General features: G+C 38.3%; 4 protein-coding genes across 5 annotated transcripts; 1 reads left to right on the top strand and 3 right to left on the bottom strand.

Annotated features, from left to right (window-relative positions):
- Positions 1-2,866: 2,866 nt before the first annotated feature.
- On the top strand, positions 2,867-4,006 carry LOC124371062. Its single transcript, XM_046829374.1, has one exon. It carries the CDS (start codon positions 2,867-2,869, stop codon positions 4,004-4,006), a length of 1,140 nt encoding a protein of 379 aa, XP_046685330.1.
- A 3,338-nt stretch (positions 4,007-7,344) lies between these two features.
- LOC124371060 lies at positions 7,345-9,457 on the bottom strand. Of its 2 annotated transcripts, XM_046829371.1 has the most exons (4): positions 9,244-9,457; positions 8,681-8,795; positions 8,233-8,340; positions 7,345-7,962 (listed from the first exon to the last, which is right to left on the bottom strand). In XM_046829371.1, exons 2-4 carry the CDS (start codon positions 8,790-8,792, stop codon positions 7,355-7,357), a joined length of 828 nt encoding a protein of 275 aa, XP_046685327.1. In that variant the 5' UTR covers positions 8,793-8,795; positions 9,244-9,457; the 3' UTR covers positions 7,345-7,354. The 2 variants fall into 2 exon arrangements, with proteins under 2 accessions (XP_046685327.1, XP_046685326.1); XM_046829370.1 differs by having other exon boundaries at positions 8,681-9,457.
- Positions 9,458-9,679: 222 nt separating this feature from the next.
- LOC124371061 lies at positions 9,680-11,538 on the bottom strand. Its single transcript, XM_046829372.1, has one exon. The coding sequence runs from the start codon at positions 11,474-11,476 to the stop codon at positions 10,988-10,990; it is 489 nt and encodes a 162-aa protein (XP_046685328.1). The 5' UTR covers positions 11,477-11,538; the 3' UTR covers positions 9,680-10,987.
- A 1,374-nt stretch (positions 11,539-12,912) lies between these two features.
- On the bottom strand, positions 12,913-13,890 carry LOC124371063. Its single transcript, XM_046829375.1, has 2 exons — positions 13,669-13,890; positions 12,913-13,077 (listed from the first exon to the last, which is right to left on the bottom strand). The coding sequence occupies exons 1-2, from the start codon at positions 13,888-13,890 to the stop codon at positions 12,913-12,915; spliced, it is 387 nt and encodes a 128-aa protein (XP_046685331.1).
- Positions 13,891-22,402: the final 8,512 nt, after the last annotated feature.

Genomic DNA, 22,402 nt, shown 5'->3' on the forward strand with positions numbered 1-22,402 from the left:
CTGTCTACCCCTTTCATATTTGCATTGTACTGCAATATTGGCAAGGGCTTTTCTCTCTGTATTTGCCTTCTGTTGGTCGATACTGCCATTGTATTTTCAAACTCTGTTGAGAGGTATGCAACAACTCTTCGGTCCTTCCATTTTGCTACCATTACCCCTTCCGCATATGCTGCGATTGTCTCTCTTTTCTTCAGTTTTGCATTCTTCACCTCGTGTGGTAAATATTTTCTATCAAGCCGCAATGTACCAGTGCAGTACGTTTTCTGAGACAGAAGTTCTGATGCCAGAGGAAAACTGTTATAGTAGTTATCCATAAAGAGAGCATGGCCATTGTTTAGTTTTCCCCTCATTAGATGAAGTACTACTTTTGTCGCATGTCCATGGCCTGATAGCTCACCATCGGAGCCTGTGTAGATTGTCAATCTTACTGCTAATCCATGGGGCTCACATAGAGAATATACCTTGATCCCGTACTTATGACGTTTTCCTTTGATATACTGTCGGAAAACGAGTCTTCCTCTCCAGAGGATCATGCCTTCGTCAAGGGAAAGCTCTCGGCAAGGATAATACAAGGCATCCATCTTGGAATTAAAATAGTCTATCAGTAGTCTAACTTTATATAGTCTGTCGTCAGTACTCTTGGCATTGTCTGCGAAATGGAGGCACCTTAGAATAAGCAGAAATCGGTCGGGGCTCATCTGCTCTCTTACCACACCAAAATTAAAAAATCGGCTTGTTTTCCAGTAGTCGTTTGTCCTATTTACACGTACAGTGCCCATGTGAAAAAGAATTCCGATAAATATCTTTAGTTCTTGCACAGTGAGATCTTTGCGCCAGTTGTTGATGCGGGATTTGGGCTGCAGATTTGGTCTAAAAAATACTTCTCTGGCATATCTATTTGTTTCTTTCACGATGTTCTCCAAAAGAATTGTATCAAACATAAAAAAAACCAATCGATAGGTTTGTTGTTACCTGGTACAGGAACTTTTAGCCGATTTTTCTCCGTAAAGGGAAACTCACGCAGACCTGCAGTGTTAGGAGACCAAACTGGGTTATAGACTCTGGTTTCGTCCTCAGCGTCTGAGTTATCGCTATTTTCACCTGCACTTGTTTCGTCAGTATCATTTTCAAAGTCACTGTTATCAGAATTATTATCAGTGTCAATATTTCTGGAAGTGGATGCCATTCTAACAAAATACCAACACTCAGTCAGGGCACAAAATACGAGAAAAATAGTTTATACAATATTGCACAACCTGGCCCGGCTCACGCTTCCCCTCCCTACAGCGCACTGAAAGTCCCGCTAAAACTCCATACAGACCTAACCTAATTGAAGTTTGTTCATTCACACTGTATCTATTTTTATTCACTAATAACTGTACAATAATCACAACACACAGTCAAAACATACACTAGGATTACACACACATTGATTGAATTTAAAAATGTCCAACGCGAAAACTGAAACTTGTTTGCAGTACTATAATGGCTACGCACCACGCTGACAAAAATTCACCGTCTCTGAGCAAAAGCTGAGCTCGCACTGGCTACAACGAACAGAGTAGTAGAGGAGGTCGGATCTGGCCGCTCCCCATTGAGTGTGTTAATAATATTATACTTTTTGGAATATTAACTAAACATGTGAAAAGCCATACATCTTTTTTGTTTATCTGTTAGTCTATGTATCTAGGAGTTTATAAATAAAATATGAACACTACCAGGTCTGAGACCTGAGATATTGCAATTTTAGTAAATCCCAACAACGCTTTTCAAATAAAAAAAGTTTTTGATTATAATATTTTTATCATTTTTTTGGAGTTTAGATAGGTTAGTGTATGTATTTTTTCTTTATTTTAAATATATTAATTAAATATTATGCAGTTTCATGGTGATATCTCAAATAGTTTTCAAGATACAAATTAATTTTTTAAGCTACAAGTTACATTGCAAGACGCGAAATCCGAGGCCTAAAATCGTGTTAAATTAAGAAAATTAAAAAATTGTAGAAAAAAAAACTATAAGAGATAGAGAAATAAAATTTGGTATTTATCAATAGGATAGCAAATGCAACAATTGTGCAAAGTTTCATCAAAATCTAAAGAGGTGGGTGTCATGACCTGGTTGACTTGACATGGAATGAATGACCCTTTACTTCATTGTGCAAAAGTGGCGAGGGTGAAAAAGTCAATATTTTGGGGTCAAGTAACCCCGGTTTACGGTAAATAATTTACAATTTATCTTCATAAAGGTGTTGTTAATACTTTTAAATTGAAAGTGACTTGAGTACTAAGTTTAATTGAGTATTTTTATTCTGATAACAACTTAATACAAGAAAAGTTAAAATTAAACTTTAATTTACTTTCAAACCAAATGTTTCAAATTGCGTATTCTTTTAGTTGGTCTGTAATTTTGTTACTCATAAATAATGCTGAAACGTCCTGGGTATGACGTTAAACTGCCTTTCCCATCCTTTCCCGTATCCTTAATCCTATCCGTCCCTACTCACTCCTTTCCGACTGTTCCGCTTCGTCACCCGCTGGGAGTGCCCCAGCCCTAATTAGGGAGTGCCTTCTTGTTAGTGTGCTGGGGCTGATGTGCATTTGCGCTGCCGACGCGTCAGTGAAGATACGGATCTGAAACCAGCCACGTCAGTCCTTGGTCAGGAAGTGTGAAGTGAGCAGAGATGTCGGAGTCTCTGCTGCTACGTGCGAGCCCGAGTCGTGCGCGAATTCCCGTCTCGGTTAAACGAGCTAACACCAGGCCCCGGGGAACTGGGGTAGGGTCTGTTTGTTCAAGGACCCGAGGGCACGCCCGTTCCTGGTGTTTCGGCCCGCACCTCTTCACACAAAGCGCTGGTTAACTTTCTATGGATACCTCCCCAACTCCAAGGCACAGTGTAGTAAACAGAGATTGCGAAAGTAATCTGAAAAGACCATCACCTGACTCCATGCAAGAAGAGGACAGCAAACAAAGAAGAATAGATCAAAATGACGAGGCCTATGCAACAAACACTCCACTGTTCCTAGTCTTCAAGTCGAGAGATGAAAAGAACCCTCTATCCAAAGCTAGTCCCTTCCTTATTAACAAGACAATTGTAGGAGCAGGAGGCCAGCCAAACTCCATTAAGAAACTTCGAGATGGAACTGTTCTGGTGGAAGCGGTTGATAGTAAGCAATCGAAACAACTACTGAAGATGACCTCATTCTTTGATCAATTTCAAGTAGTAGTTCAACCCCATGGTACCCTGAACTCTTCAAAGGGTATCGTTTTCAGTAGGGAGCTGCTAGAATGCAATCTAGATGAGGTAAAAGAACAACTTAAACCTAGTTTCGTAACTGATGTCGTCAGAATAACCCGGATGGAAGGAACGAATCAAATCGCAACTACCGGGCATATCCTAACCTTCAACTTACCCCACCCTCCGGAGACGATTAAGGCAGGATATCTTGTTCTGTCTGTACGTCCGTACTTTCGAAACCCACAGCGATGTTTTCGATGTCAGAAGTTCGGACATTCTAGTAAAGTATGCCAAAACAAAGAACTGTGCGTACAATGCGGTAAGGAAGACCACAACAAAAAGACATGCAACATAGAACCCTTCTGCGTTAACTGCAAAGGAAAACACTCCGCAGCCTCAAGAAATTGCAAGATATACCTAGAAGAAAAGGAGGTAATAAACATTGCCACAGTTAACAAGCTGTCATTCGTGGATGCTCGCAAAGAATATAGAAGACAAACAGCTCAACTGCCGAAGAAAGATGTGTCCTACGCAAAAGCTGCTGCCTCGACAACCCGAGATACTCCTTCCTGTTCTCATTGTTCTTCCTTGGAGGCGATGGTTGAAGCCCTGACACAACAAATGGCAAATGTCATTAGTTTACTCTCGGCTAACTTCAATCCAATCCCCCAAGTACAACAGAAGCTACTTCCAGCGAAGACATCTGACGATCCTCGTCTACAGAGCACTAGAGAAAAATTTATAAAAAACACCAAACGAAAAAACTAATGTATCCGGGAAACTAAAGCCTCAACAGCTAACGCCAGCTGAAAGAAAAGCGCTCAACGACAAACTAAAACAAAGTATTAAAAGTAAGATTGTCAATCGCTCCCAAGGATCACGAAACACTTCCACACATTCCCGTTTTTCATCCCAATCAAGTGTTATGGAGGAGGACGAGATTGTGGATGAACAAACCTTATAAGCCCCACACACTACCGTGATGAGAACACCTGTACGTCATGGCACCAGTGATGTCTAGGAACCAGAAAATAGGTTTAGCTCTTAAGCCCCGTTTACACTAGCATGTAGCGCTTGCGTAAGTAGGACGTGCAAGTTAATGCAAGCTGTACTTGCATGCAAGTCAAGGTTTACACCTACTGCAAGTGGAACTAGCCTCAATTCCAGTCAGTGCAGTGCTACATGTGATGCGGAATGTCGGATGTTATAGAGGACGTTAGGGCTGTAATGAGAGATGCAGTTAGTGTGTTACGTGATGAGCTTTTTGTAGAAGCAAATGAATTACTATTAAATATAAAGAGAAGAAAAAAAAGGTCATGCTGGGAAAGAAGATGGGTTTCAAGAAGGCTGCAACTAGGAGGATCAAAACTATTAGATGAATTGGCGAGAGAAGACCAAGATAGCTTTAGGAACATCCTCCGTCTCTCAAAAAATAAATTTGACGAATTGCTAGACCATGTGAAAGAGTGCATACAGAAAAAGGATACAAAGATGAGGGTAGCCCTACCAGCAAAAATTAAGTTACAAATTACGTTAAGATTTTTGGCTACTGGAGATTCCTTTGCTTCCCTACAGTATTTTTTATCGAGTACCAAAATGCACTATTTCAAAATTCATTCCTGATGTTTGTGCTGCTATATATGAAGCATTGCAGGAATTTGTGCAGGTAAGAGATTTTCCTAGCTATTAATAAAATGGTTTTTGAGGATATGTGTACTTCATTTAAACACAAGTTCAATGATAATAAATTTATTATACAATAGTCAAAGGAAATATTGATTAGCAGTAGATTGGAAATTGGTAAAAAATGTTAGTGTCATAGAGACCAAAAATTAGGTATTGAAAATGTCTTTGAACTTTTTTTAGATGTCGTCGGTTTCTTCCCCTTCGCCTTCATTTAAAATACTGTTTTATAGCCATTGACAAATAAGTTGTTATCCTGCACTATTTGAGCCGACGTGTCCATATTATGATACACGGGAGAGGCTGCACTATCCTCACTTGGGCCAACACGTGAATACTCAATATCGAGACTGTTATTGCAAAAAGTCGTACGTCAAAAGGGGCACTTTTCAAGAGAGCAAAAAAACTTAATATTTTGTTACTTGTTAATATTATAGATCTGGAAATGAGTTAATAGGTTATTATTATGATTTAATAATATATTAAAAGGTGCTTATTGATGTAAGTTAATAATTATGGGTTTTTAACGCACATACGACTTTTTGCAATTAAAATTACAATTATATCTCAACATACGACATTTTTACACAGACATAAGACTTTTTGTACACAAATTAGGGTGTTTTATTAACATACGACTTTTTATGAAACACACTTTATTAAAGATATTATTTTACATTTGAATAAAGACATAACCTAAACTAGTTTTTTAATCAGTTTTCATGACACAAATGGTCATAAAACAAACGGTAATCTTCTTCTAGGAGGTTTTTCAACTCTTGCAGGTCCTTGAATTTTCTAGCTGTGATGGGCACTGGCTTGTTGTACAGTGGTTTGAGCTGAGAGTAAACCTCTGTTATTGATTTGGGACGCCTAGGCAGAAGGGCCCAGTTATCAGAGAACTGTAGTTTATACCATATTTGACCATCGGAATTGTACTTAAGGCATCTGAGGTCTGTTACATAAGGATCGCCTTTTTTATTTCCGGGTCTTATACTTTTGTAGTAACCATCAGCATAGCTAGAAAAGTCTTTGTATGTTAGGGTTTCTACAGAGTAGGGGCCTGGAAATCTTCGAGCTTCCTTGATGTCTCTAACAAAGTCTGCAGGAACAAAGTGTTCATGTTTTTTTAATTTCCTTTCAATTGTGCTATGCACACTATCTACTTCCATCTGGGTGTGGCCCACCTCGAGGTATTTTTGGTACACTGTTACCTTTTTATTTATGGCAACGTACAAAAGAGCGTTCGACACTGTTTCGCATCTGTTTTGGTTGGTGCAACCATCACTCCAAATAACAACATCAGTAATGTCTGGGCAACTTTCTATTTGTTTTGTAAGAAACCTCACAAGCATGGAGGCAAAGATATCACCATTTAACTCACCATTTCCCTCATGCCAGATGTAGCATGTTACATCATGGTTTGCAAGATTGTAAATGGAATAGTTATGTACTTTTAACTTAGTTTTGTAGTAAGATGAAGATGCCTTAATATTTGGGCATGTCAACACTTTTTGTACATCAACGGCCACTACCAATGTATTATTTGACTCTGCTGCTTTCTTCTTATCGATTTCCTTCTCATTCCTAGCTCCTTCTTTTCTACTTTGATGCTGCTGATACTCCTCTTCTGTGATCTTTCTCAACTTAAACTTGATGCACGTTTCACATTGATCATTTTTTGGTATGAAAAATCCTATGTTCATTAGAACAAAAACTTTGTGAAAAAGAGCTCTTGAGGCTGTTTCAAGATTCCTCTCCTCACACCAACGGCTATATTCCCTATGTAGCTGGGATTTGGTTTCCCAATTAGGTTCCAAATACTGTTTTGTTGTCTTGGCCCGACAATAATGGGATTCCATTTTTGGAAGAGAATTCAAAAACTGCCGAACAGTATCTCTCTTTTCAGAATCTTTTTTTGGCTCCTGGTCATTATTATTTGGAAAAATCTCATTAACTTGCTGAATATCATCTGGATTATTTTCTTGTGGCAGTGGTTGGTCCATAGGTCCTTTCAATACCCAAGATCTGACTGATTTTTCACCAAGACAGAATGTGTTTAAAAACATCTTCTTGCAGACTCTAACTTTACCGTCCCCCACTTTTAGGTAGTATTTGAAAGACACATTTTTGCGAGAATTCTCAACATCAGTTGTACTTCGCCGATAGTTAGGGTGTGATTTTTCTACCAGTGATACAATTACAGCTCGCTTTGCTTCCCAACTATCTACGTTCTTCCAGAAATTTGTGAAAAGTTGGTTTCTGTCCAGATCTGTTACGTTGTCACAGCTATAGTTCCTACCATTTTTGCATCTGCATCGATCTTTCACCTCTTTCCCTTTCCTTTCATTATTGAACTTGTATTTTCTGCCATTTTCACTTTCTTGTTTCTTCAACCCTAAATAAGGCTCTCCTCTTTTTCTTTTAGCAGAGTTAACATTCCTTTCCCAGTCCCTTGGATCTGCATTTTCTCCTTTCCTCCGTTTTCCTTTTTTCTTGTATGCCTCCTATAGGCTGTTCCACCTGACCACGGTTCTCTACTATATAATCTTCTTCCTCTTCAACCATTGGAGAAGGACTATTCTCATGAAACACACCAACTTCTTCAACAGTTTGTTGATTGTTATCAGTGTTATCTGACCTGTTAACCAAACTTTGGGGTTTTACGGCAATGATAGGAGGAGAAATGTTTTGTTTTTCACGTACTTTTTTCAATACTTTAATTCTTTTTGAAAAGCAGGATTCTTCATCACTAGAGCTTGAACTAGGCTCATAAACATCTGAATCAGAAGAAAATAAGGGATCATTTATACTATCATCAGTTTGTTGTAAAATTTTCTGAACTTTTTCTCTCCCTATTGATTTTTTATTTCGGCTAGGTCTAGCAGATTCTTGGTTGGTTCCTCTGAGTTTCTCTTTCTTGTACGAAAGAGGTATTTCAACTGCTTGTTCGTCGACTTCCTCTAAATCAATAAGAGGAGAACTGCCAACTTCAACCGGCACTGGTATTCCCTCTTTAGCAGCAGCCACGTCTGGTTCACCTGCAACATTAACAACAATATAATTAGCATTAAAATTCTACCAGCTTGAAAGATTATTTAAACACATTTTTGGATTGAGAAATCGGATTGGCCAAAGTGTTGCTGAAAGAAAGTCCTTAGGCTGTTTAAAAATCTGGTTGTTGTTAATTATACACAAATTGAAGCGATGAAAACAGTTGGCCCAATGTTTTTACTTTTCCTTGGTTTAATACAATGTTTGCCATCAATACATACTTAGTATAATAAAGTAAAGGTTAGTGATTAACTTACCATGCTCTATATTATCAGCCAAGCCAAACCGATGTCTTGTTTCTTTCATAGTCGGAAGGTTCACAGTCGCAACAGTAGGGACAGATATACTTGCAGTGAGAGGCACATCTGTAACATTTTAAGTAATATAAATTTAGCATACAAACTAAGTAGCCTCTAGTCTAGAGTAACAATGTTAAAAATATATCTCAGTTGATGTACTTAAAAAAAGGTTTAATGAATTGCATTTCAAAATCAGGCTTAAAGTCAAAATCAAGGTGCTTTTTTTGAAAGAAGTATGTAGCCTAAACTATATTGGTGGTCTAGAAATTACAGATTGTTTTGTATTTTATCACACCCTAGCATAGGCTATATGTTTAAAGGTAATTTAAAACCTTACAAGATATAAATAGCATAATATTAATCCTAATGAAGATGAAAGATGTGGTTGTAACAATCTATAGGTTACCTTCCTCTAAGTTTTCAGCAACGCTCACTTCATTTGCAGCTGGTAGGGTCACATTTATAACAGACAGTCTTTTTTCTGCTAGTTCGACCATCAATTTTCCCCTTTGCATCATTTTCTGAAACAATGCAAGATTGCATTTAATATAAGTTCCAAAAAGTCGTATGTTTGAAAATGCAAATAGGCTAAATACCAAACACAAGACTTATACCAAACATAAGACATTTTAGTACCGAAATAAATATTAAGATTATGCATGATATAATCATATTAAACCATAACTTGTGTCCTAAAACTCTATTATGAAGTCTATTCATATAGTAGAAATACTTAAAATGTTGAAAATCATTTTTCTAAAGCTTGAGTTGGAGTTACAAACATAACCTAAAAACACGTCAACAGAATTTAACAGTGTAAATAACTCTTTTGTAAGATTTAAAGACTGTAAACACTATGAAGTAATGTGTAGGTTACAAATTAAACCTTTCTGAAACATTTATGAACAGAAATAGAACAGAATAATTGTATATATTTAGTAGAGAAGAAGGAAAACAAAAACAACTTACCTTCTCTTCCAGTCTTCTCAGACATAAGACATTTTGCAGTAGCACAAATCAGTAGAGAATACATACAACTTTTAAACAATAGCTTATATTTCACATTCGACCAGCTGTTGACATAAGAGATTTTGCTGCTTGAAGCGAAACATAATTTGCCACATTTTAAGGCAATAAAAAAAAAACCGAATTTTTGACATACGACTTTTTGAAATAACAGTCTCGATATTGGAATGAGATGAGTAGTTTGGAGATGGAGATAATAAATTTTGGGACGGACTTTGTACGTTATTATGTTGGGCAGGTTGTATGTTTCTTTTCATTCTTAATTCAAACAAATGGGTTTGAATGTGTTGCATGGCAAGTAAAGCGGATGACTCAGGCAATTTTTTCAACTGGGAAGCAACAAATTGGCCGAATAAATCGAACTCATTGATTTCTGTCATCTGTACATTCCGTGGTTCAAATGCCTTATCTGATATCTCTTTTAGTGTTATAATGGAAGATTCAATTTTCTGTACTCTCTCATCTGTTTTTGTTTTAAATGCAGTTCTAATCTTGGGAGGAATAACAGTTTGGTGGTCAGTTGTAATCTTTCTCTTGATACGGGGTGTTTGATGTTCGTCACTCTCAGCATCAATATCTTGGGATTCTTCGTTTCGTTGGTCCTGTGGGGAAAAAAGGTGTAACTTAATGAAAATTGTTTCTGTTAAAAGTAAAACATGTTCTGATATTTTATATGTGTTACGACATGACAATATTTATTTTTTGTAGATGCCAATGACGGAAGCCGGATGGGAAGACATAATGAGCGGTTTTTCAACACGATGGAACTTTCCTAGATGTTGTGGTAGCATCGATGGAAAACATATTCAAATACGTTGTCCAAATGAATCCGGGTCAGATTACTACAATTATAAAGGAAATTTCAGTACTATACTTCTTGGTGTGGTCGATGATGCCTATTGTTTTACGTACGTTGACATAGGGAGCAATGGCCGAGCATCCGATGGCGGAGTGTTGGCAAATAGTAAGTTGCAACAGGCTATAGATAATAACACATTAAACCTGCCTGAAAACGCTTTGTTCGTTGCAGATGATGCATTTCCTTTAAGGGAATATTTACTTAAACCTTACACTAAAAGGGCAGGGCCCTTAACTTTAAAGCAAAAAGTGTTCAACTACAGACTGTCTAGAGCTCGTCGAATTGTAGAGAATGCTTTTGGATTACTGGCATCAAGATTTCGTATATTTGAAAAGCCTATTCCCTTATCACCTGAAAAGGTTGACAGCATTGTTAAAGCAACGATTGCATTGCATAATTGGCTACGTATTACAAGCCCAGGGGTTTATTTTTACAGAGGTTGTGTTGACGTTGAAGATATTGAAACTGGTGAAATAATTGAAGGTGACTGGCACAAAAACGTGAGAGCAGAAGGTTTACTGAAAGTTAGAAATTTTGGACACTTACGTAATCCTACAAAAAGGGCGAAGATGGTGAGGGATGAGTTAGCAGATTGGTTCATGGGAGAAGGTAGTGTACCATGGCAATTTCAGTTCGTCCAAAATCAGGAACATTTAAGTGTTTGACAATCAATTTGGGCTAATTCAGCCAAATTGGCATTTAATGGTACCATCAATACATGTATAATGTAACTGTAACTGTATGTATAATGTGTTTCATTTTGAACATTGATTAAATAAACGTTAATGGAAAAAACCGTTTTACATTATGTTGTTATTTAGGCTTAAGTTACCTTACATTACAAAACTTAATGCCTACCTTATTACCATCTTCATTTGGAATTCCAATTACTTGGCTCTCTCTTGTCTTCACAACTGCTCCTAATATGCGGTCCATTGTTGGAAACCACCTCAGTGTCGGTGTGTATACGTCATCTAAACCACTTCCTGAAGACTTGCTTTTTGTTATTTTTACTAGCTCGTTTGAATATGTATTCCTCAGGCTTCGCATCTTTTCTTTAGCATCTTTAACAGTAAAGTTTGGCATATTCATTCCTTTTACAATCTGTAACCAGCCGTCTTCTTTAAGATTTCTATCTTTATATTCCGCCAATTTATAATCCCATAAACAAGGGTATCCCTCATACAGTTCCAAAAAAGTTTCAATGTTGTTTATGTTCCATTTATCATACTTTTTTACCTTTTTTCCTTCCTTCTTGACAGTCTCCTTTCCTATCACGGGTTTATCACTTTCATTGTTCTCGTTGGTATCAGCCATGACAACTCAGTAACCACTACAACTATAACAAATATACAAATTAACCTTAAACTCAAATGTACAGAGCACACCGGAACACGTCTAAACACTCACTTTACTTGCTTACAAGTCGGAGTGGTCTGCAAGTCACGTGTTTACACAGGCAAGTGGAGCCGGCGTGCAAGTAGAACTGACGCGCAAGTTGTTACTTGCGCCGGTAATATTTGTCAGAACAAATATTACCGGCGCAAGTAAACAATGCATGCAAGTCAGCCCTGCAAGTTTAACTTTTGTGCATGTTAGTGTTTACATTTGCAAGTTTTCTTGCAAGTAGGATGCAAGTAAAACTTGCGCAAGCGCTACATGCTAGTGTAAACGGGGCTTTAGTTGTATGTTGATAACTGAGGAAAAACGCCGGAAGAAACGGAAAATATGGGCTAAGCAGTGGCTTCATGATCGAAAAAGGTTTACACACTTAAATCTGTTAAAAGAACTGGACGAGAGTGATTTTAGAATTTTTTGCGAATGGACGAGCAGTGTTTTACCGATTTACTCTATATGGTTAAGCCTTTCATTGAGAAAAAGAACACCTTATTTAGAAGTTCTGTGAGTGCTGAGGAGAGGCTGATTGTAACTCTCCGATATCTGGCAACTGGGAGGAGTTACGAAGACTTAAAATTCAGTGCTGCTATTTCGCCTCAGCTCCTGTCATCAATCATACCTGAAACCTGTGCTGCAATTTACCACTGTCTGAAGAAGTACATAAAGGTAAATAAACCACACAATATTCAATAACAATTAGTTTATTGGTAGTTTTAAACAACTCATATGAATCTCATATACTGTCCATACACATTGAAACAGTGTGTGTGATTCTACAGTTCTCCAAAACTCGAGTTTTTACCAGAGACTTATAAATGATGAATTGAGATTACCAGCGCCAACAGCTTTACCAGGTACGAATAAGTGCGTCCCATATGTTTTCCTTGGAGACTCTGGGTTTAGTCTTAGCCCTTACATAATGAAGCCTTACCCGTTAAAAAATATTACTCATGGGCAAAGAATTTTCAACTACAGACTATCACGAGCAAGAAGGGTTGTTGAAAACGCGTTTGGCATATTAGCATCACGGTTTCGCGTTTTCCTACAAGCCATTGCAATCAATGTGGAAAATGTAGTAGTTGTTCTTGCATGTTGCGCCTTACACAACTACTTGTCTCAGATAAATGCAATGTACATAACCCCTTCATCTGTTGACACTGAAGATGTTAATACAATGCAGTTACGACCTGGGGATTGGCGTGAGTTGCGGTCCTTGGCACCAATGCAGCAATCGAGTGTAAGAACTGTTTCTAAACAAGGAAAGAACATTCGAAAATGTTTTCTTGACTACTACAACGACAAAGGAGCCCTTACGTTTCAAGAGAATATGTTAAGAGCGCAATAACGTGATTTTGCTAATTGCTTACCACAGCATCCATTTGTGACTCGTCTTCTTCCAGAGTATCCAATCCTTCTCTGATCATCTCCTTCTCTTCCAAGAATGACATGAGTTCATAGAACCAGAGACGTGGTGTATATATCTGGCTGCTGCCAGCTCCAGTTGTTTCACTGGCTCTTACCTGCAATGAATGTTTAATTTCAATTATTTTGTTATTGTTAGCTTACTATTAGGGGAAATGTATGTTCCCCTTTGTAATCATTATATCCTTATTAAAATACTAATCGTGTGCAAAATAATTTATTTGCAATCCCCATCAGGTATTGTACATAATAAACTGATTTTAAAATACTACTTGGAAGTAATAAAACTGAGGCGGATTTCGTATATGAGAAAGATCGGCCAAACAGTTTCAAAATGGCAGGTATTTTAAAATTAATTTTTCTTTTCCAGACGATAACAGCCACGAGGTTAGTTTTAGACTTATTAGTTTTAGTTCCAGAAATGAAAAGAAGTTTATAAATACTGAGAAATACTCGAATAAAATACCGTTAGGACTGTTTTCGAGTGTATTTTTTACTGACTATCTACATTATAGTAACTTAGAACATGCTTCTATTATGTCTGTACTCATCTCATTACTAACAATAAGATCCCCGTACGAAGGACGGGTACTCAGCTAGTATTAAATAAATAAATAAAAATTATATAAAATCAAGAAGTTAATAAATTATTGGATAATTTATACAAACATCAATGTTGTGAAGCTTACCTTCCTCAATTCCCGTCTGAAACTGCACTTGAGATTTTCTATCTTCTTCTTGAGCAAGTCAATTGTTGCATTCGGTTGGAATTTTTTGTATATCTCCAACAGCGAACCATGTGCTGCCCTCCGTAGATCCCAATTCGCATAGGCATCGCACTTAGTGTCCCACAAACATCGGTTCTCTTTTAGTGACTCAATAAGCTCCACTAAAACCTCTTTCAGTTTCATTGTTCGGTTGGGATTGCTGTGAAGACATCACGATGTTGCGCTAGAACAGCAACACTCACTGCAACAGATGGATGAAGACTGTCGCGACGGTCGGCCGTCCGACAGACAGCGCTACACACTCACAGACCGGACAAAAAATAGTGGTGGGGGAACCTCAGACCGTCGGTGGTCGGAGGGTTCAACCATCAGACACGCAGACAGTCTGGTCCGAGAAAATCGGTCCGCAGACAGCCCCACACACGATACGACAAGTGCCTGACACCTGAAGGTCTGGTCCGGTAGTGTGTGGGGCTTTTTAGAAACAGAATTCAAGACAGTCACAGGTAAATTTAAAAATCCACAATTCTCAAAAACCAGAAATTAAATAACTTTTTTTAAATAACTAATAAATGTTTTCAATACTCCAATGGAACATAAACGGATTAAAATCACGTGTTGAAGAATTAAAACATCTTCAGGAGTCAAAGCCAAGTGTTGTCTGCATCCAGGAAACTAAAATTCACTGGGCAAATCATTTTTCCTTGAAGGGTTTCGATATTTATCGTTACGATAACCTCCACAACCTTAATGCCTGTGGGGGTACAGCTATTTTCGTGGATGCAACAGTTGGCGCAAAAGAAGTGAACTTAAACACTTCCCTGCAAGCGTCATGTATCTCCATTTCAGTTCCTTTTAAAATAAATATATGTTCTGTATATTTTCCACCTCCACCATTCGTTCTCGACAGACAAGAGCTGTCAGACCTGATTAATTAGTTGCCCCGTCCATATTTCTCATGATTGGTGATTTCAACGCTCATCAACCATTTCTGGGGATCTAATACCTGTTCCTCAAGAGGCAACTTGGTTGTCAGAATCTGCGACGAAGCCAACTTGGTTGTATTAAATAACGGCTCCCCTACATATTTATGCCCTCGAACTGGATCTTGTTCTGTCATCGATTTATCGACTTGCAGCCCGGGTCTTGCACATAGAATAGACAGGCAGCTAATCACGGATTTACATGGAAGCGACCATGTTCCAATCCTGATTAGCTTTCCGGATACGGTGATACAAAGAAACAGGAGACCGTAATGGATTATTACAAAAGCCGATTGGAATAAATTTAACGAAACCATAATAACCCCAGAAATAAATATTCCATTGGATATTGAAACCGCAATCACTAACATAAATAATTCTATATTGCATGCAGCTCAGGACAGTATACCTATATCTTCTAGATTTACACCGAAGCGGAACTTTGTTTCTTGGTGGACAGAAGAATGTAGTAAAGCTCTTCGAGACAGAAGAAAAGCTCTAAGAAAATTTAAAATCAGGCCAATTCAAGAAAACCTAGAGTTATACCGACAAAAGAGAGCTAAAGCCCGCCAGATTTTTAGGATTTCGCAGAGACAGTCGTGGCAAGCGTTCACCAATTCCATAACAAGGACTACGGCTTCTTCAGTAGTATGGAGGAAGCTTCGCTCGGTTTGTGGAAAACCCCTCTCCCAACCTATCTTAGAACTTAAGGTTGGGAATAATATCATTTCCAATCCTCAAGAGGTCGCAAACCAATTGTCTCATACCATATCTGAAGTATCAAAGACTACATCATACTGTCCTGAGTTTTCAAAGATTTAAATATACCATTGAAACGGTACAAATAAATTATAATTTAAATACAAATAGCCCCCTCAACGTGTTATTTTCTTTAGAAGAGCTGAACTCCGCGATTACTTGTTCTAAAAACTCCTCCCCAGGACCAGACGATATCCATTGTGCCATGCTGAAAAATCTTCCAATCTCTTGCAAAAAAGCTCTTTTTAACTCTGTACAATCGGATTTTTCAGGAGCGTTCCTTTCCCTCGGCATGGCGTAGATCTCATATTATTCCCCTTTTAAAACCTGGAAAGAATAGGAAAGATCCCACCAGTTATCGGCCGGTGTCGCTCACCAGTTGTCTATGCAAAATTCTGGAACGCATGGTGAACCGTAGGCTGGTATGGTTTTTTGGAACAAAACCGCCTTCTCGCAAACCAGCAGTGCGGGTTTCGCCGAGGACGGTCAACGACGGATCTGTTGGTCTCATTGGAGACTACTATCTTAGATTCCTTTCTTGAGCGAAAACAGGTATTGGCAGTCTTCTTTGATCTTCGAAAAGCCTACGACACCGCGTGGCGAAGGGGAATTGTAAACACCTTGATGTCATGGGGAGTCGGTGGAAACATCTTATGCTTCATAAATAACTTTATGAGCGACAGAACTTTTCAGGTAAGGTTGGGCACAACTTTGTCCAACCCAATAATGCTGGAGAATGGGGTGCCTCAGGGTAGTGTGCTCAGCTGTACACTTTTTGCCATTTCTATAAATAGCATCGTGAGCTCGATCTTTTTGTTGACGACTTTGCTGTGTACGTCGCCGCAAGGAAACATGCTACTGTGGAACGAATCTTACAGATTGCGATACGTCGGCTTGAAGACTGGAGTCGACAAACAGGATTTTCCTTTTCATCTGATAAGACCCAGTGCATATTGTTTTCTAGGCAGAGGAATGCTACCGAGTCTTTCCTTACAATTAACGGTACCCGTATATCAGTAACTCGTACCATAACGTTTTTGGGCATTACTTTGGACAGCAGACTTACCTGGGTTCCTCATTTGAAAGAATTGAAAGCTAAATGTCTACGGCGACTGGACTTGCTCAGAGTGCTTACAGGGACAAGGTGGGGCGCGGACAGAACATGTATGCTTCGCTTTTATAAAGCTTTTGTTCGTTCGTGCCTCGATTACGGGTGTCAGGTGTACTCCTCGGCACGTCCCAACACTATTAAAGTGCTGGACACAATCCATCACTCTGCTATCAGACTGACTACCGGTGCATTCCGCTCCAGTCCGGTGATAAGTTTGCTGGCTGAGTGCGGAGAGCCGCCGTTGTCGCATAGACGCGATCTGTTGTTAGCCAACTTTTGGTATACTCTGAAATCTAGACCTTTCAGCCCAGCTTACGACTTAGTATTTGAAAATGCGTTAACGCATAGGTACAAGTTGAAACCTAACGCTTCAGCCCCTTTCGGTATAAGAGTAGGAAACATAATAGTACGTCTCGGCATCGACGTTTTCGAGGTGCGACAAAGCCACGATTGCGACGTACCCCCGTGGTCTTTGAATACACCACCTATTATAAACTCGCCAGTACACAATAAGAAACAAGATACATCCGCAAACATAATAAACCAATTATTTCGAGAAGAGCTAAACAAGTTGACACCATGTGACGTAGTATATACGGATTGATCTAAAAACTGGGCCTGGCACTAGTTGCGCCTTTGTGACTGCCAGATCTGAGTTCAAATTTTGCCTCCCCCCTGCGTCCTCTGTCTATACTGCCGAGCTGACGGCCATTGAGAAGGCACTCAACATCGTGTGCCCTAGGACAGGGAGGCTGGTGGTATGTACCGACTCACTGAGCAGCATAGAAGCACTAAAGGACTTGTATCCGAAACACGTTCTTCTGTGCAATATAAAAAACTCCCTACATGAGTTAATAAGAAGAAATGTTCAAGTGATTTTTATGTGGTACCAAGTCATGTTGGAATACCTGGCAATGAAATGGCCGACAGAGCTGCAAGGGAAGCGATAGAATTGGCGCCTTACACCCAACAACTAATATTGCCAGATGTGAAACCACACATCAAAGGACTCTTAAGAAATGAGTGGCAAAGGTCGTGGACAGAAATCAACGATAACAAACTACGGGACATAAAGGGGTCAGTTCTACCTTGGACGTCCTCAAACCGTACCAACCGCAGGGAGGAGGTAGTGTTATGCCGTCTTCGGATCGGACACACCCTTCTATCCCACGGCTTTCTTATGAACCGCGGGGATCCTCCTTTGTGCCCCGTGTATAATGTTAATCTAACTGTGAACCATGTCCTGATCGAGTGTAATCACTATTCTCGACAGAGGCGCGATTATCGTCTCCCTTCTACTCTCGCCGAATTGCTAGGGGACAATAATGAAGTTCTAGTTAAGCTCTTCGGATTCCTGGAGAGTACCTCATTGCTGGCCAGGGTTTGAAGGGCTGTGAAGTACCTGAAAAAAAGAGCTTCCATTAGAGTAACCGGACTGGGTGGGCCCTTTTACAGCTCACTCAGATCTATTGTTAACTAGTTTTAAGTGTTATAATATCATAGATGTTTATATGTGTATATATGCTATGTTCTTAATAGTTTTAAGAAACTGTTCCCTATTATTTATCGTACGCCCAGTTAAGGGGGCCATTTACCCAAAAATAAAAATATGTTAATACTTGGTTTTTATACATGATTGGACTTTTAAAAGTTAGTCTATAACTAATTTATACAAGAAAAGTCATATAACCCCCCCACACCACCCCCCACCCCTAAGGGGGGTTGCGGAATAAAAAACACTATAATTTTAGTTTGCAGGATAACTGTTCTTCTAGTAGAGATATTTTAAAAATTATTTTTTTTAATGAAAGCTTAATATGATCCCTATAAACTGTAGTATCAGTAATAGGATTAAATCATAGTAACATATTTTAAAATAAATAGTTTTATTTTCGATTTTATTTTTCTGTAACAAAAAGTAAATATATCATAAATGACACATATATTAACAAAATTTATTTCACATACTACAGTTTGTGCATATTGTATCTAAGAACAATTGTGCAAAGTTTGAACTCTGTAAGTTAAAAAATAAAAAAGTTATGCTGTAAACTATTTGATAAAACAGGTAAAATATTATATCCGGAAAACAGCAAAAACATAGTATGTAGCTTTTTGTCTATAAATACTGTAAACAATAACAAGAAACAGGTAATTTTATACCTTTTGATGCTTTGTACTCCTAAAACAGTCCAGCTCCATAAGTTACACCTTCTTTTTCCTTTAGGGTTTCTTCATTTTTCAATTTTCTCACCTTTAGCTGTCGGCGGTGTTTTATGTACTTTGCACTCAGTCTCTTCTTCGCCTGCAATACTCTTCTTTTGTCTCTTGCCCTTATTATTTTCATTGAAAGTCTTCCTGGAGACACACCAGCAGCTCCCATCAAGGTACTTTGTATTGTGTTTCCATAATTGTATTCAGATACAGCTTCAGCAACTGCACAGTCCACGATTCGCTTCGAAACGTTCCTTGTCTTAGGACACTTTTTCCAAATACAACTATGGAGACTCTCATTCGCATTTTGAGTTCGTCCCTTCTGGCATCTTTCTAACAGTTCTCTTGATATGAGTCTTTGGTATACAGGAAATATGTGTTTCAGTACCAATGGTGATATTGCAGTACCCAGATTTCTTGCATGGGGCCCTGGAGTTTCGCCTTTTGCGAGAGCACGATTGTAGAAACACCAGCTATTGTCACCTTGAGGACATTTAGTGTGCCTGTTTTCACTGTCAGAAGACACACAGTGGTGTAAAGTTGCTAATATGTCTTGCCTCATGTTTTCAACACTATCTTGATTCCGAAGAATTGAGTTCTGGTAATATTTTGTCAACTTTACTATTGTCGATTGTTTTAGGCTACCGAACCGCCTTCCACCTGTGATACCTTGTGCTTTACATGTTTTTACAACATTTCGTAAGCCAGTCCCAAGTCGCTTGGCAATATGGTTGACACATTCTTCTTTTACGATGGGTACATCTTCACCGTACACTTTCAGATTTTGTAGGTGGGAAAAAACTGCGGCATCCCCATCAGAAACGATAGTGCGATATCTCAGTTTATAGTCTAATGATCGTTTCCATAATATTTCTGCGGCCTTGGTTTCCATCGCAGGGGAAGAGCCACTGTAATTTTTGTAACAATCTTCTTTATGGCCCTCATACCAAATATCGAATTCAGGTGACTCTGCGCCGAGTTCAGTGGCTGTATTCACACACACTTGGCAATACTTCGATAGGACACAGTAGTCGATGACGAGACCAGTTTGAAGTTCTATTACAACACCAACACCATAGTTGGATGTGTGGCCTCTTTTGTGCCATGAACCGTCGAAGCTGACACCAATGTCAACAACTGTGTCATCCGTGATTGTGGCATCCATATCCTTATACGATTCACGCACTCGAGCCCTAGCTTTTTTCAGATTATCCCCGCCCATAAATACAGATGACTTTGAAACTTCCGCAGAATGAGATGAATATGTTTTGCTGCTCATACTGTCTAGGTTCATAACCAAGCTAAACTTTTCTAAGGACCCATAACCTTCACCAATAGTCATGAATGATTTCACGATCCTGCGGTTTACGTCGAATGACTTCGAACCATCAATTTTTTTGGAAGTGTAACTAAATATTTCTAGATCAGGGCAGTTCTCACACTCAACATTCAATTTGCACGCAAAGCCATTACGTTCTGTTTCAGTAATACTCAAGCTGTTTGGATGCAAACATATAGGGCACACTAGGTTTCGTACTAACTCTTTCACGCAAACCATATCGACTAATTTATACTCAGACCCAGTAAAAATTTCCTCATTATCAACCACCACATTTAGGCGTTGATCAAGATCGCTTATTCTTGGTGATATTGTCTTCAAACCAATAGAGGGACACTGATTTGCATTTATATTTAGTTCACTAGATAACACTATAGGCCTAGTGTCGTTTTGGCTTCCACTTAGAGGCCTAGGCTCATTTACATTTGCAGTACTTGTACTAGGCATAACCTCAAAGTGATCCATAATTGCATGTCTAACATGTACTTTAGCAGAACTGTTAGGATTGTCACTAGTATTAGATACAGAATCATTTGAATCAGCCTGCAGGGACTCAATAAGTTTGACATTTTGCCACCGTTTGTTTATTGCCAAAGATGCTTTGAGTCTTTTACTTACTTTAGTTCTAAGATGTTGCTTTTTAGTCGACTGCTTCATATTTATTGAACAACACTGTTTATTTGTATATAAGTACACTAAAAGTAATATAGAATAACTAATAGAACACAGTAGGCTACTATATTACACGGATCTAAAGATGTTGATATCAAATTAGATACTTTTCTGCTTTACAAACGTAAACATAAACAAAATTATAGTCTGCTGTTTCTTGACAGGGCTGCCAACAGATAACAAAATAAATTACCACATATAAAGCAATAATTCACCTCAAATGCCTTGTCTGTGTTTATAATACATAAGTAACAGTGGGAAACCAAAACCTCGGAAATTTGGCGTTTTGTACGCTCTGTACCTAATGAAGTAAATAATAAAAATTTTATATTTCTAATGTGTTTATGAAAAAATAAATGATTGTACAGTATTCTAGGGTAACCAAGCAACAAATTAAAGCAAAAAAATAAAAATTGATTATTTTTAAATTTTTTGGGTAAATGGCCCCCTTACCCAAAACCAAAAGTTTTTTAATTATAATTTTTTTTTAATTTGATTATTTTATTATAACGTGGTTAGTTTTGTAAAAAAAATGTCAATGAAAAAACTTTCTTTCCCCCCACCCATTGCCTTAGGGGGGGGGAGAGCAGTTTTTTTTGTTTTCACGGGAAACACTCTAGTTTTATTAGTATTATAGATAATTAAGTATTTCTTTTTTTTAATTGTAGGGTAAGCAAATACCTACACACTGTAGCATGGGTTTTAATAAATTCAGTTATTTATTACCATAAAAAATTTTTTTCCTCAAAAAGTCAGGTTTTAAAAAAAAAATTTTTCAAAAAGATTTTTTTTGTGGGGTTATTTGTAGTATTTTTGTAATTTCCATGCTACAGTGTGTAGATAAAGTATCTAGGAGAGTACATAAAAAATTTCAAGTTGATATATTAACAAATAAAAAAGTTACAGTGTTTCCTGCGACGCAAAACACAGAAATTTAAAACTTTCGGAAAAGTCCAAAAAACAAAAGCTTGACACAATTCTTACATTTTATTTAGTTTAAACACTTACTTATAAGGATATAAGTTCCTAGAAGTTCCCTGCTCCATAAGTAGGCCCTTCTTCTTCTTGTCTTCTAGTCTCTGCTTCTTCAGCTTCAAATTCCTTCGATATCTCTTGTAATGCAGATTGTTCTTGCGCACAGTGCTAGTAACTCTCTTTTTGTCTCTGATATTTATTATTCTACCACTGAACCTTCCAGGAGAGACTCCAGCAGCACTCATGCTCAATGAAAATACAGAGTTTCCAAAATTAAACTGTGAAACAGCCTCAGCTACTGCGCCCTCAAGAGTCTTTTTCGAAACGTTTCTTGTTTTAGGACACTTTTTCCATATGGTACCATGCAAACTCTCATTTGCATTTTGGGTCCTTCCTTTTACACATCTTTCCAACAAATCCTTTGCCACTAACCTTTGGTAAACAGGAAAGATGTGTCTGAGAACCTGTGGCGTGATGGCAGTACCCAAGTTGTCCTTATGCGGACCAGGTGTAACGTTTGTAGCTTGCGCCCTTTTGTAAAAACACCAGCTCTTTTCTCCATCAGGACATTTTGAGTGGCGAGGCGCTTCATCTGTGGATGTACAATGATGTAAAGTGGCAAGTATGTCACTTTTCATTTTA

This window comes from Homalodisca vitripennis, unplaced genomic scaffold (genome assembly GCF_021130785.1).
Source record: "Homalodisca vitripennis isolate AUS2020 unplaced genomic scaffold, UT_GWSS_2.1 ScUCBcl_890;HRSCAF=3802, whole genome shotgun sequence".
Lineage (NCBI taxonomy): Eukaryota > Metazoa > Arthropoda > Insecta > Hemiptera > Cicadellidae > Homalodisca > Homalodisca vitripennis.

What these genes read in the sequence shown, in the direction of transcription:
- LOC124371062 (XM_046829374.1), top strand. Translation starts at nt 2,867, where the DNA reads ATGGATACCTCCCCAACTCCAAGGCACAGTGTAGTAAACAGAGATTGC.
- LOC124371060 (XM_046829371.1), bottom strand. Translation starts at nt 8,792, where the DNA reads ATGATGCAAAGGGGAAAATTGATGGTCGAACTAGCAGAAAAAAGACTG. An exon ending in TGCTGAAAACTTAGAGGAAG is followed by an intron (nt 8,341 to 8,680) that starts GTAACCTATAGA and finishes AAAATGTTACAG; the next exon opens with ATGTGCCTCTCACTGCAAGT. An exon ending in GGCTGATAATATAGAGCATG is followed by an intron (nt 7,963 to 8,232) that starts GTAAGTTAATCA and finishes TTAATGTTGCAG; the next exon opens with GTGAACCAGACGTGGCTGCT.
- LOC124371061 (XM_046829372.1), bottom strand. Translation starts at nt 11,476, where the DNA reads ATGGCTGATACCAACGAGAACAATGAAAGTGATAAACCCGTGATAGGA.
- LOC124371063 (XM_046829375.1), bottom strand. Translation starts at nt 13,890, where the DNA reads ATGAAACTGAAAGAGGTTTTAGTGGAGCTTATTGAGTCACTAAAAGAG. An exon ending in TCAGACGGGAATTGAGGAAG is followed by an intron (nt 13,078 to 13,668) that starts GTAAGCTTCACA and finishes CATTCATTGCAG; the next exon opens with GTAAGAGCCAGTGAAACAAC.